The sequence below is a fragment of the Nymphaea colorata genome, chromosome 5, assembly GCF_008831285.2.
Source record: "Nymphaea colorata isolate Beijing-Zhang1983 chromosome 5, ASM883128v2, whole genome shotgun sequence".
Taxonomy (NCBI): Eukaryota; Viridiplantae; Streptophyta; class Magnoliopsida; order Nymphaeales; family Nymphaeaceae; genus Nymphaea; species Nymphaea colorata.
The window spans coordinates 5,914,884-5,928,703 of NC_045142.1; the positions used below are offsets into that span (position 1 = coordinate 5,914,884).

Sequence of the window (13,820 nt, forward strand, 5' to 3'; positions counted from 1 at the left end):
CCACAATCAAGGAATAACCAAGAGATTGTTGTCCTTGATACCATGTGAATTCAACCAACAAGAAGAAATTTCTAGTAGATGCTATCACATAGCATTTTATTTTGATAGATTGAGTTCCTCTTGTTCCACATTGACTTCACTACATTGTAGTCATCTTTTGGAAGACAACCCAATAATCCGTTTTTGCATGCAATGCAAGCAGGCTAAGTCACATTGGTCCCTTCAATAAGGTCCACATACTTGTGTTGCCGTACTCATACCCAAAGTGGAAATTTGGACACACTTGTGTACTTGTTACATAAAAAATGATCCAAACTACTTAACTTTGCTAGATTTATTTTTTTTCCAACTCAGTTTTCATTCTACTTTTAGAGTTATTGTTCATTAACATGTAATGTTTTTATTTATATCACTTGTTTATTCAAATGTTGCTTTCATTTTGTTTTTGTTTTTTTTTTTTGCTATTTTGCATATATACATGTATATATCATGTCGTACCCCCATACCCACATTTTCTAAAGTTGCCGTGCCCATATCCGTATCTCCATACCAGTACCCTGAACTGTACCCATACCCATGTGAGTTAGCAAGCAGGTGTACAAAGAAATCCTAGCAAAGAGAACTCAGGCATGCTTGTCATTTCTAAGCATGATCATCAGCACAATGACATAGGCTTGCAAGCAATGTTGTAAAGTTTGTATTGTAACACGTAAAAGTTCGGCCAACAGATATGCCGAATCACAACATATCGTAAATGTATTATAAATTAATTTTTAATGTTAAAAAAATAAATAATAAATAATAGAAAAATAAGGAAAATCAGAAACAATCAAGAAAAATATGTTCTTGATAAAAAAAACAGGCCACACGTAAATGTACTCTTACAGGAAAGAACATTCATTAATTTAACATAATACAACCACAACTACGTAAGTGATAACACATAAAAAAATCAGTTTAAACTTTAAAGTCTTCTATATCACAAGATGAAATTGTTTAACGCAAATAAAAAATGAAAACAATCAAATACCATCTCATTATTCATCATCTAACTACAATACTTGCATGCAGCATTTTGGACTCACCATTTTCCTCACCCTTCTGCAACATTGTCATGTGGGATTGTTTGAAGCCATATATTCACAAAACAATACTAAACTATATTCACAAAACAATAGAAATCTACAGTAGTCTTCACAAAACAATAGAAATTTACAGTGAAAGTGTTTAGAAGTGAGGCAAGAGGACTTTTTAAAACCTAATTGAGAAAAAGGGTCAAGTACCATATATATAAAAAAAGGTGTATCATATCAATGCTTTCCACAGTTATGATACGCAGCATAAGATACACCTCTGCATCATAAGATACTTACCACACTGCTTACAAGCATCATTTCGCCCTTTCACCTTTAGCCTCGCATTCTCAGCCCTTTCACCTGCCACATCTGGTGGACTCTCTAAAAAATCCAGAGATCCCAGGTCTGCCATTGCTTCCAAGGCTGTCATAAGAGATTTCTGTCTTCCTCTTCAAGTCGAGACACTATCATTTTCCCAAATCCTTCTTCCCTCCCCATGATTCCGAACAAGTATTTTGTTCTCCCTATCTGTTTTGCTCCAGCCTATGATTCCCTATATTGCTCTCACTCTTGTTAGTGTTTATACATAAAACCCTAGACCTTTTCTAACCCTAATTGTTCTTATTGGCAAACCCTATTTCCTCTACTCTTACTGCTCTTTCTTTCTGCGTCAAACCATTTCTTGTCTTTATCCATACCATTAACAAGTTTTTTCAGTCTTCCCCTCCATGCCCCCTCCTACCCTAAAAGTTTCAGTATGTCACATGGGTGTGTGGGTATGAGTGCAGCAATATATACATTATATATATATACTGTGTATGAAAAAAATAAAAGTAGAGAAAATTCTCTCATAATAATCATCTTATTGTAATAAAAAAATTTAAAAGATCATTACTCTGTAAATGATTCCTATAGCTTTATTAAATTGGTGTTCCATATTTCGCACTTGTTACTTGTCACAGAATATTGGGAGAGAAGAAAATGAATGCAATGGTTAACCCAATCTCCCTTAAATAAAGATCGGGGGTGGTGGCAAAGAAAACTACATATAAGCCCCACAAATGAACAAAAAAATCATAAAGAGCCTCTCCTTATTCTAAAATATTCACTACTCACTACCCACGGTCCTTTATTTTCTCTCAACATTACTTTTTTATGTAATGTTACAAAATGGTTGTCATATTTATTCCTGACTTTTGCAATTTTTTCATGACTTTTGGTATTTAAAGTTCAATCAACTGTGAGTTTTGTTTTAACATTATGTAACTTTATATATCTGGCTGGTCCAACTGACACCTTACTCTACTCATAATATTGGTTTGTACCACCAAAACACTGCAAAAAGAGAGGTTATCTATTAACCTAGATTTGGGTAAAACTTAGCACCAAACGACAACACCAGACTTCTACATTACATGCTGGCACAACCAAATTAATCATTACCTTACATATTGGATGTGACAACACACTAATAGACCTGGGCATCGGGCCGGCCCGGCCCGGTTACTCTACTCATAATATTGGTTTGTACCACCAAACATTGCAAAAAGAGAGGTTATCTATTAACCTAGATTTGGGTAAAACTTAGCACCAAACAATAACACCAAACTTCTACATTACATGCTGGCACAACCAAATTAATCATTACCTTACATATTGGGTGTGACAACACACTAATAGACCTGGGCATCGGGCTGGCCCAGCCCGGCCCGGTTGTCCGGGCTGACCCGATGTCCAAAACTCGAGCCTGGCCAATAAAAAATTATTTTTAATTTTTAAATAAAAATTAATTTAAAATATATATATTATTAACAATAAAAAAATGTTATTTAAAAGTTATCGGGCCCAGGCCAGGTACCTACCGGCAGCCCGGTCCGGTGCCCAGGTCTACACACTAATATGCATGACATAAATCAATTAAAATGTAGCAAAAAAAGAGTAAAACTACAAAAGGTATTCAAGCATGTATGTAAGCCAAGGCATATACACACATTTAAAAATAAAGTACTAATAGCTGAAAATATATGAGGCTTACAGCAGGTGATTTGTCATTCCGCAAAAAGTGAGGCAAACTCCGCTCCATAAACCCATTCGGAGCACGGCGACCACCAACAGACTGCTGCCCTACACAACCAATCATCTGGCAGATATTGATGAGAGAACCTTTTGATCCACATTGTGACATGATCAAAGGACTATTCCTCCAAGGTAACAATTTAGTACAAACCTACAGAAAAACGAAATGTAAATCAAGACTAGAAGTTTAAGCAAATGTCAACCAAATATCCAAAATTAAAAAGCTGGACGCACATACAACAGAAAAAAGGAGAAAAAATTGGTTCCAGAAGGTCAACCATGCACATTGCAAATTGACACATAAAAGTATATGTCAATTCTATCAGCTCAATATTCTATAGCATCAGAGATGCAACCATGTACCTGGAAGAAAAAAATCTTATAACTAGTTTGGCCACAAGACAGGCACAAAACATACCAACGAACTATGCCTACAGCAGAAGGCCCTTCAGGTCATCTCTGATATAATTAATCAATGTACTACTCAGACCAATGATGGAATTTAAAAGGAAGAATTCAATTGAAAAATTTAGTAAAACATGAGGCCCAAAACCAAATCTGTAGAGCAAAGACCTGGCGAAAAGGTTTGTCAAGGTACATGAAAAAAATGTGTTCAAATGTGCTTTCTTGCTACATACATGCGTACACATTAATAGATGCACAAACATTGCTAACTCAGGTTACACCAATAAGCATGCTTACATGTGTTTTATTGATAGTATAAATAAATAAATATACAACACAGCACACATGTACATGCAGATATGAACTTAGTTTTGTCTTTAAAAATGTCCTCGCTTAGTTTTGTCTTTGAAAATGTCCTCATTTTCGCAGTTCTATGGAAATTTCCTACAAGCATGTTCACAAGCTCAAAAGCAAAAGGCTCATGTTACCTCTCCAACTTTCTCTCGGATGCCACTCAGCTCACTAGTTATCATAGCTTCCAAAGTTTCGGCAGCAGTAGAGCCAGGCTGTGGTTGAAGTACACCTTTATTGTAGTCATCTATATAAGAATTGCAATGGTTCTGTGCCAGTCGTATAACACGACTATTTTTCTTTGCAAGCCTCACCTCTGGTTGGACATCATCAATCCCTATTGTGAAACCATGGTTTCCAATCCACCTAGCACTGTAGCAAGAAGTCACGTACAAGTAGCAAAATTAAGCAGATGTGCACCAGTTTGATCTTCATGCTAATGAGTAGACCTGTTCTCTGTTTCTTTTTAAATCTTTTAATTGGCAAAACATCATTAGCAATCACTAAGTACTTCCATTACTTTCAAGTTTTGAGACACCCCACACTTGTACTGGCTATAACAAACAGACACACAAACATATGCACACACACATGTATATATATATATATATATATATATATATATATATATATCAAGAGAGAGAGAGAGTTCATTGATCATGTTGCTCAGAATTATGACATCTAAGAGGGTAGTCCAGGTTTCCCAGACAACTGAAGTTGTTTCCAGTAAATCTAACCATACTGATGTGCTCAAAATGTCAAAAACTCAGAATCGAAAAAAAGGCTAAAATCCAAAGTGAAGATAAGACTTTTAGAGCCAATAAAACTAGCAAAATAAACTCATTTTCTAGAATCCAGATCTTTTGCAACGCTTACAATGTTATGGTTTGGGACATTCCGAGCAAATTGACATAGTCAGGTTCACCAAAAACAACTTCAGGTGGCCAGAAAAACTAAATCGCACTCTATGTTAGAAATTAAGGATCTTTTATATTTCTTTTTGTAGAAACACGCAACGGAGAGGAGAAACGGAGAAGAGACACACAATATACGTGGAAAACCTCAAGAAGAGGTGAAAAACCACGGAGAAGCTCTAACCTAGGGGCAACACCGCAACTCTAGGAGAGAGAAATTAATTTTCACTTAATCACCAATTACACAATAAGTGAGATTATATAAGAGGGAGACCCGCCTAGAGTACCGAGCCACTCTCGGAACCCGCGCCCATGGGACCGGGTCCATATCTAGACCCGGTTCCCTATACAAGATATTCTAACACTCCCCCTCAAGCTTGGCATACATGTCAAACATGCCAAGCTTGCTCACATTTTTCTCGAATTGAGATGTACACAAGGCTTTGGTTAAAACATCTGCAATTTGTTCTTCAGACTTCATATATGGCAGGATCAACTCCTTTGAATCTATGCGTTCCCGTATGAAGTGGTGATCAATCTCCACATGTTTAGTTCTGTCATGCAGGACGGGGTTATTTGCAAGGTTAATCGCAGACTTGTTGTCACAGTACATCTTCATCTTCTCTTCTGTTTCAACACCAATATCTGCTAGAAGAATCTTTAGCCATAACATTTCTGTAACTCCCACAGCAACAGCCCTGTATTCAGCCTCAGCACTGGATCTAGAGCAGACTTCCTGCCTTTTACTCCCCCATACAACTAGGTTACCCCCCAGAAAGATGCAGTACCCTGTGGTAAACCTCCTAGTATCAGTGCACCCTGCCCAATCTGCGTCAGAGTATCCTTCAATATTAAGTTGGTTTTGCTGAGTATATAGTAATCATTTCCCAGGGTCATTTTTTAGGTATCCCAACACTCTTTCTGCACTCTTTCAGTGATAGTCAGTTGGAGCATGCATGAACTGACTCAACACATTCACAGCATAAGTAATATCAGGGCGAGTAAGAGTAAGATAGATGAGCTTACCAACCAACCTCTGATACCGCCCTTTTCCTTCCACATCCAGGATGTTGCCAGTTTTGATGCTTATCTTTGTACCGGATTCCATTGGAGTTAGAAAGGGTCTACATCCAAGTTTACCTGTCTCCTTTAAGAGATCCAGAGTGTATTTCCTTTGGCTCATAACAAGCCTTGTCTCTGATCGAGCAATCTCTATCCCCAGAAAGTACCTCAGTTTACCCAGATCTTTAAGATCAAATTCGGCAGCTAACCTCTCCTTCATCTTCTTTTTCTCTTCTTCATCGTCACCTGTGACTATCATATCATCAACATACACAAGAAGAAGACTCACCAGGCCATTTCTCTGCTTAATGAATAGGGTGTGATCACCATTTCCCTGTTTGTACCCATTAGTCTTCTTCACTATTCTCAGTCTTTCAAACCATGCTCTAGGAGACTGCTTTAATTCGTACAAGGCTTTCTTGAGATGACAAGATTTTCCACTTTGAGCATATCCAGGAGGCATGCTCATGTAGACCTCTTCTTCTAGATGGCCATTCAAGAATGCATTCTTGACATCAAGCTGATCCATGCTCCACTTCTTTTGCACGGCAAGGGCTAAGATGACCCTCACAGTTTTCAGTTTGGCGACAGGGGCAAAGGTTTCAAGATAATCAATACCATATTTTTGGCTGAACCCATTTGCAACAAGGCGAGCCTTATATCTTTCCACAGTACCATCTGGTTTGTACTTCACATTGAACACCCACTTGGAACCAACTAAATGAGTCCCCTTGGGAATATCAACTACGTCCCAAGTGTCATTCTTCGCCAAGACATCCATCTCCTCTGTCATGGCCTGTAGCCATTTAGGGTCCTCTCTAGCATCTTCTGCACACCTGGGAATCACAGACTTAGACAGGGATGTAATAAAGCATTTATAATCCTTACTAAGTTTCGCATAAGAAATAAATTTCTGAATAGGATGAGAAGTAAATGACATGGTGCCCTTACGCAAGGCTATAGGAAGCTCTTCATTGATTGGACTTGGTTCATCCGGGGAACTTACAGGATTGGGATTGGTTACATCAACATTCTCAACCGCATCTGTCTTCTTCCTGATGTACACCTGGCCAAACAAGTGATCACAGGCTGTGGACTGATCATCACCAAGGTCTCCGTCCATGTGACTGCCTCTATCATCACTGACAGTATTATCGCTGACCGTGTCTCCCACACTGTGACTAGCCTTGTAATCCAGAAAATCCATAAACTGAATCAACTGATTTGAGGAATACTCTTCACTACTGTTCCCTAGACACTCCCCCTGAAGAGGATTCACTGGAAAGTATGCTGCATGTTCATGAAAAGTAACATCCCGGGAAACATAGACTTTAGAAGTAGTGGGATCAACACACTTGTATCCCTTCTGAGTGGAGGAATACCCCAGGAAGACCGCCTTGATAGACCGAGGGTCAAGTTTCTTGAGGGTGGGACTGATTATGAACAAAACAGACACACCCGAACACCCGAGGAGTAAGAGGCCAGGGATTCTGAGTAGGCCAAAGCATAGAATACAGGGAATGACCCTGCAACACACGGGTAGGCATACGGTTAATAAGGTGGGCACTAGTGAGAAGTGCATCACCCCAGTAGTGCTTTGGAACCTGCCGATGGAACATAAGAGCCCAGGTGACATCCAATAAATGACGATTCTTCCGTTCAGCCACGCCATTTTGAGGAGGTGTATAACTGCAAGACGTTTCATGAACAATACCCTTGCTCTTCAAGAAATCGTCCAGGGATTGAGAGACATACTCTCTAGCATTATCAGTGCGGAAAGCCTGAACAGAGGTCTGAAACTGAGTCTCAACAAAGGCCACAAAATTTTTGACAAGAACGGGAACTTCACTACGTTCTTTCAACAGGTACACAAACGTACAACGGGAGTAGTCATCAATAAGAGTCATAAAGTAATAAAAACCACAACAAGTGGGTACTCCCGAAGGACCCCAAACATCAGAGTGAACCAAAGCAAATGGACGAGTGGTTTTATTGAAAGAAATAGGGTACGAAGCCCTAACATGTTTAGCCAACTGACACACTTCACAGGTGAAAGATTCCATAGAAACAGAATGGAAAAACCTAGGAAACAACTTCTTAATCAACGGAAACGGAAGATGACCAAGCCGCTCGTGCCATCGCATAATGGTAGATCTGTCCTCCATGCCAGACAACTGTCCACTAGTGGCTGATATAAGAGCAGACGCAACCTGCACGGGCAGTCTGTAGAGTCCATCAATAGCCGAACCAATCCCAATCTTCTGCCCCGTCACCAAGTCCTGCAGGAAACAATGATCAGCAGAAAATATTATATTGCAATTGAGTTCTTTGGTAATACTGCTGACAGATAACAAATTCACAAGAATATTGGGAACATGAAGAGCATTATGAAGACAGTATTTATTCAACAATGACAAACTCCCTTTTCCAGCCACAGAGATAGAAGAACCATCAGCCATAGACACACGTTGCTGCCCCGAAGACAATCTGTATTCTTGAAACATCTTAGGATCCCCTGTCATATGATGTGTAGCTCCACTGTCAACAATCCAATCACCATGTGAGGAATTACCTGAATCACTAATGGCAACAAGAGCTTGGGCTAACTTAGCCCCCTCAGACGTAGAAGCGTCCTCCTGAGTAGTAGACAGCCGGCTAATATACGCTTGCAATTCTTTAAGTTGATCGGAGGAAAGCTTTGATTTGGAAACATTTGAAGAGCTATTCTGACTAGACTCAGGCATAGAAGGACTCCGCCGACTATGAGGGGGACGACCCCGGACAAGTCGCCTCTCAGGGTGAAGATCCCAACAAAAATCAACAGAATGTCCCAATTTGTTGCAATGGCTACACCGTCGAGCAGGACGTTGTCCAGTCACTGAAGCCCGACTCACAAAGGCTGAAGGAGAACTCCCCTGACTAGAGTCACTATGCATCACCTGGCGTCGTTGTTCCTCAGATTCCACACGAGCATACACCTCTTCAATACCAGGAATCTCATCACAGTTGAGAATTTGACTCTGAATGGATTCAAACTCATCACGCAGACCACCAAGGAACAGAAAAGTACGATCCATCCATTCCTTGTCCCAGTACAAGGTATGATCAGACCCACAGTGCCAGTCATCATTCACATGATAATCGAGTTCCTCCCACTTAGTCTTCAGAACCGCAAAATAGGATGCCACAGACAAATCGCCCTGTTTAAGAGAGTAGATGCTGCGTTTAATCTGATACGTACGCAAAACTCTCTTCTTACGGCCATACATCCTTGCGAGGACCGTCCACATATCATAAGAAGTAGACTTCCGTAGGATAAGAGGCTGAATATCAGCAGAAACAGAGCTGATGATCCACACCTTAACTTGACTGTCTTCCAACGCCCAAGTTGCCCATCGAGGATCAGTTTTACTATGAGCCGGTTTCTCCCCTGTGATATAGGGAAGGCGACCACGACTGGTGATCCCAATTTCAAGTGCGGCAGACCAAGAGAGATAGTTGTCTTTAGTCAAGCGAATAGACGTGACCTGAACCGGTAAGTTCTCGCTCTTGGTAGTATTGCTCGTGTCGAAGGCAACATCCATCTTGGGAGTCATCTCGTCAGCCATGACGTTCACCAAAAAAGGCGCTACCCAAGAACCACGACGCTGACTATGCGCAGGCGACGGCAACGCTGGGCTAGGCGACGACAACGCTGGGCTAGGCGGCGGCGGCGCTGGGCTAGGCGACGGCGGCGGTGCTGGGTGAAGACAACGGCAGCGGCGCTGGACTGGGCAACGGCGGCACTGGGTTAGGCGACGGCGTCGCTAGGCTGCAGCAACGGCGGCGCTGGGCTGGGCAACAGCAGCAGCGGCGGTGAGGGGCTGGACGACGGCGGAAATAGCAGAGACGGCGGCCGGCGGTGGAGACTCCAACAGCGGCGGAAAAACGGAAGGCAGAAACGTTACTGGCTCACCAACAGTTTCCCACGCGCTGGCTCTGATACCATGTAGAAACACGCAACGGAGAGGAGAAACGGAGAAGAGACACACAATATACGTGGAAAACCTCAAGAAGAGGTGAAAAACCACGGAGAAGCTCTAACCTAGGGGCAACACCGCAACCCTAGGAGAGAGAAATTAATTTTCACTTAATCACCAATTACACAATAAGTGAGATTATATAAAAGGGAGACCCGCCTAGGGTACCGAGCCACTCTCGCGCCCATGGGACCGGGTCCATATCTAGACCCGGTTCCCTATACAAGATATTCTAACACTTTTGTTGTAATCTTCTCTTCTTTTTGTAACTCCTTTTGTATTTTTTTCCTTTCTATTTCCATTTTATGTACTTTTTACGGCTAAATTCATTCCGCTGTGGGAGGGTCGTTGGGCTCCCAATGGCAAGAAATCTCTTGGCTTATATAATGCGCCTCTTGGCCCCTCGCTTTTGTATGCATCTTTAAAGCAGTTTTAGTGTTGGTTGGTAAACTTCCTTGGTTTGTGCACACATTTTTCTCCTGTGAGAGAAATATATATATATATATATATATATATATATATATATATATATATATATAACTGCTTCATTAAGCAGACCTTTTGGGTTTCATCTCTAGTTAATAACAAATATTACCACAAACACATGAATAGCCAGTGGTTCACAATGATGGAACATTAATCTTTAGCATATGAAAGCCGCATCTAATCATAAATTCATGATCTAACACAAATTATTCTTTAGATCAAAAGCAGAAAACTAATACTCATGGGTGGATACCATGTCTTTCAGGGACGTGAATGTTAACATATGAAGTGTTAGAAAACTAGTGCATTAAAAACTTATAACCAATCAGAAAGTGGTGTACAATGAGGGAGAATTATAAAGTTTTTAGTACAGAAAGGGCACATTGGAAATAATACATGTGAAAAATTCAACTTTTTGAATGAAAATGGAGTTTCAGGTACTAAAGGTTCTGAAATCAGGCCATATGATATATCTTTAAGCTCCCATTTCTTTGGTTTATTCTTCAACCCATTAGGGATCCTGATTCTAAAGATTTATTAGTTGTCGGAATCCTGATTCATGTCCATTCTTACATTGTACTCTTCCTTTTTCTAAAGATCTATGTACTGTATCAATTTATTAGAATTTGGTATGTCCAACATATCATTTCAGAAGCAGTCCTTCACATTGCTTCCTACTTGCTTCCAATTCATGAATCATCTGAAAACTAGGGAACATAAGAGAGAAATTATTTATCCACATTATATCAGAATTCATAAAGAAATCTAAACAAAGCAAGGTTTTCCTTGGGAGGAAAATGAATGAATAAATCTTAGATTATGAACAAATATTAGATATATACTTAACAATATCCATGTACATATCTTAGGCGTTTGTACATAATTCGCATATACATAAAAGAATACACATGTATCTCCATAAATTCTAACATCCTCCCTTCAAACTTACAGTACTGTCATTAAAAATTTGCTAAAAAGAATATAAAACCTTGGAAAGGACAATAACTAGGTGAACAAAATCTGCAAACTGATATCTGACACTACTTATGAAAGTTCAATATCTTTTCAATTACTCTTCTCATTGTTCTCAAAGAAAGTGGGAATCCATCTTTTCATGCTTAGTTTATCTGTGAAATATGTGATTTTGTGCTACATAAATAAAATGTCGATTATTAGCATATGACAGTTGAAGTTTAGGATGAAATTGGAAAGAGAAAAGCTCTTCCCTTTCCCTGACGTAAGTATCAATATAGACAGTTGAAGTGCAGAAAGAGAATAAATAACCATAAAAAGCTGCAACCCCCTTTTTTTGGGTTACATGGATCAACAGTTTCATCATTTATTGAACAATAAAGCTGTATGTGTGTATAGGTTCCATCTGATGCATGATTGTTTCTCAATATATAGCTATTCTCATGCCAAAGCTCACAAATATACCGATCAACAATTGCACAAAGTTCGTCTCTACAAACTTCACACGCCTACCTCAACTTAGCTAGACGGTTCATGCAAGACGCAGCAGCATGTGCATTATAATCTCTAATGAGTACAGAGAAGAGACCACTTTTGTTTCCATTTCCTACAAATAAGTAAGACAAAAGATTACACAAAAGAAAATGCAACAATACAGAAACTGATCAATTATAGAAGCAAACAATGAGAAAGACTAATAAACAAATTAAGCATGCAAATCAAAGAAAGGAAAACTTCAGTTATTTCACGTTATGGAAATCATGTCTGTCATAATTTAACAAATATGTCATGTTAGATACTCTCAAGGATTTAGTAAGATATGATGCAAAACCTCCTACTATTTGTCGCATCTCTATGCCAGGCCAGGTCTACGACATATGGTTACCATCTATGTGACAAATAAGCAGTCACTTGTAACATGTTCCTCTTCAAAAACCGCCATACTCTCTCTCTCTCTCTCTCTCTCTCTCTCTCTCCAGAAAAGTCAATTCTTCCAGATACATATAAAACACTAATGTTAAGGATGTACCGTACATATGCAATCTGTTAATCCTGACAAAAATGTCAAAAAATATAATAACAACTTCACAATAATGTCGAACTGAAAAAAAGAAATGTAACGAAAATAGTATTATTACTCACAAAATACTTCAAAAGAAACAGAGTACAAAAGAGAGAATAAGATCCTAGTTTGTAGGAAAAAGAGAGAACATAAGGAAGAAAGAAGAAAGGAGAGAGATATAGCTGTTGGAGAGTCCGAGTCCAACAGCTAGAAAACTATCCACCTAGCCTTTGGATTCTCGAACAACTATAAGCTGTACAAAAAGAAAAAAATATTTACAAATGAATACTACAACAGAATAAATAAACAAGAAAATAAAAAACAAAGAATTTTATATCTATATATATATATATATATAAACACCCCCCTTCAAAATTACGGTCGTATAACCAAAAGTTTGTTGAGAAGAAAAGCAAAGTGGCTTGCTGAAGAAACCCACTAATTGATGTTCTGATGTAACGAAAGACAAGTTATTAACTTATGCCTTTCTTCAAAAGTTCTTCCCAAAAACAATGATATTCCATCTCGATGTGTTTGGTTCCGTCATGAAAGGCATGATTGCTAGCAATATATATAGCACTCTTGTTATCAGAGCATAACTTTGATGGAGACTTTAAATATATGCCCATATCATTTAATAGACTCTTTAGCCAGACTCGTTTAGGCTTTAGAGGTAGTAGTGGCCATCGCACGAGATTCTGCCTCAGTTGATGAAAGAGATCTATTTTTTTATTTTTTTCACCTCCATGATATCAATGAACTCACCAAAATATCCAAAAACCAGTTGTGGAGTGTTGATTGTTAGGATGTCCTCCCTAGTCGGCACCTCTACTTGCTTTCAGCACCAAGAAAGTTGAGGAGGATAGAAAAAGTCCTTCAAATATCTAACAATTCTGAGGATGGTTCCCATGTGAACTGTAGTTGGTGCCTATCAGAACTGGCTGACCACGTGAACAACATGAACAATATCTAGTCTACTTATGGTAACGTAAGTGAGAGCTCCAATGAGTTGCTTGTAAGGGCAGGAGTTAGACAACGGCTTCCCATCACTAAGCTTCATTTTAACCCCAAAAGTTTCAAAAGTATCCACCACTTTATCATCAGTAATTCCTGAACAATCAATAATGCTGGAAGCGAATTTAGTTTGAGAGAGGTAGCCTCTTGGAGAGTACGCTACATCAATACCAAGAAAATAGGTCAAACATCCTAAATCTAATATGTCAAATTTTTGCTTAAGAATATTTTTTATTTCAGCAATTCCTTACTTGTCACTTCTGGCTATAGTCATGTCATCAACATACAATAATAGAATGACAATTCCTTCTTCAAAATCTTCAACAAAAAAAAGTAGTGTCCGTGAAGCAACATGTAAATTCACATTGATTCATAATCTTGC

General features: G+C 39.1%; 1 protein-coding gene across 1 annotated transcript in view; it reads right to left on the reverse strand.

Annotated features, from left to right (window-relative positions):
* Positions 1–13,820, reverse strand: part of LOC116254734 (DNA-directed RNA polymerase III subunit 1) — a 57,152-nt gene that overhangs the window by 24,456 nt on the left and 18,876 nt on the right. The window contains exons 14-16 of the mRNA XM_031630283.2: positions 11,875–11,968; positions 4,046–4,280; positions 3,112–3,303 (exon numbers count right to left, since the gene is read on the reverse strand). Coding sequence (XP_031486143.1) covers positions 3,112–3,303; positions 4,046–4,280; positions 11,875–11,968 — 521 coding nt within the window. The remainder of the gene's footprint in view (positions 1–3,111; positions 3,304–4,045; positions 4,281–11,874; positions 11,969–13,820) is intronic.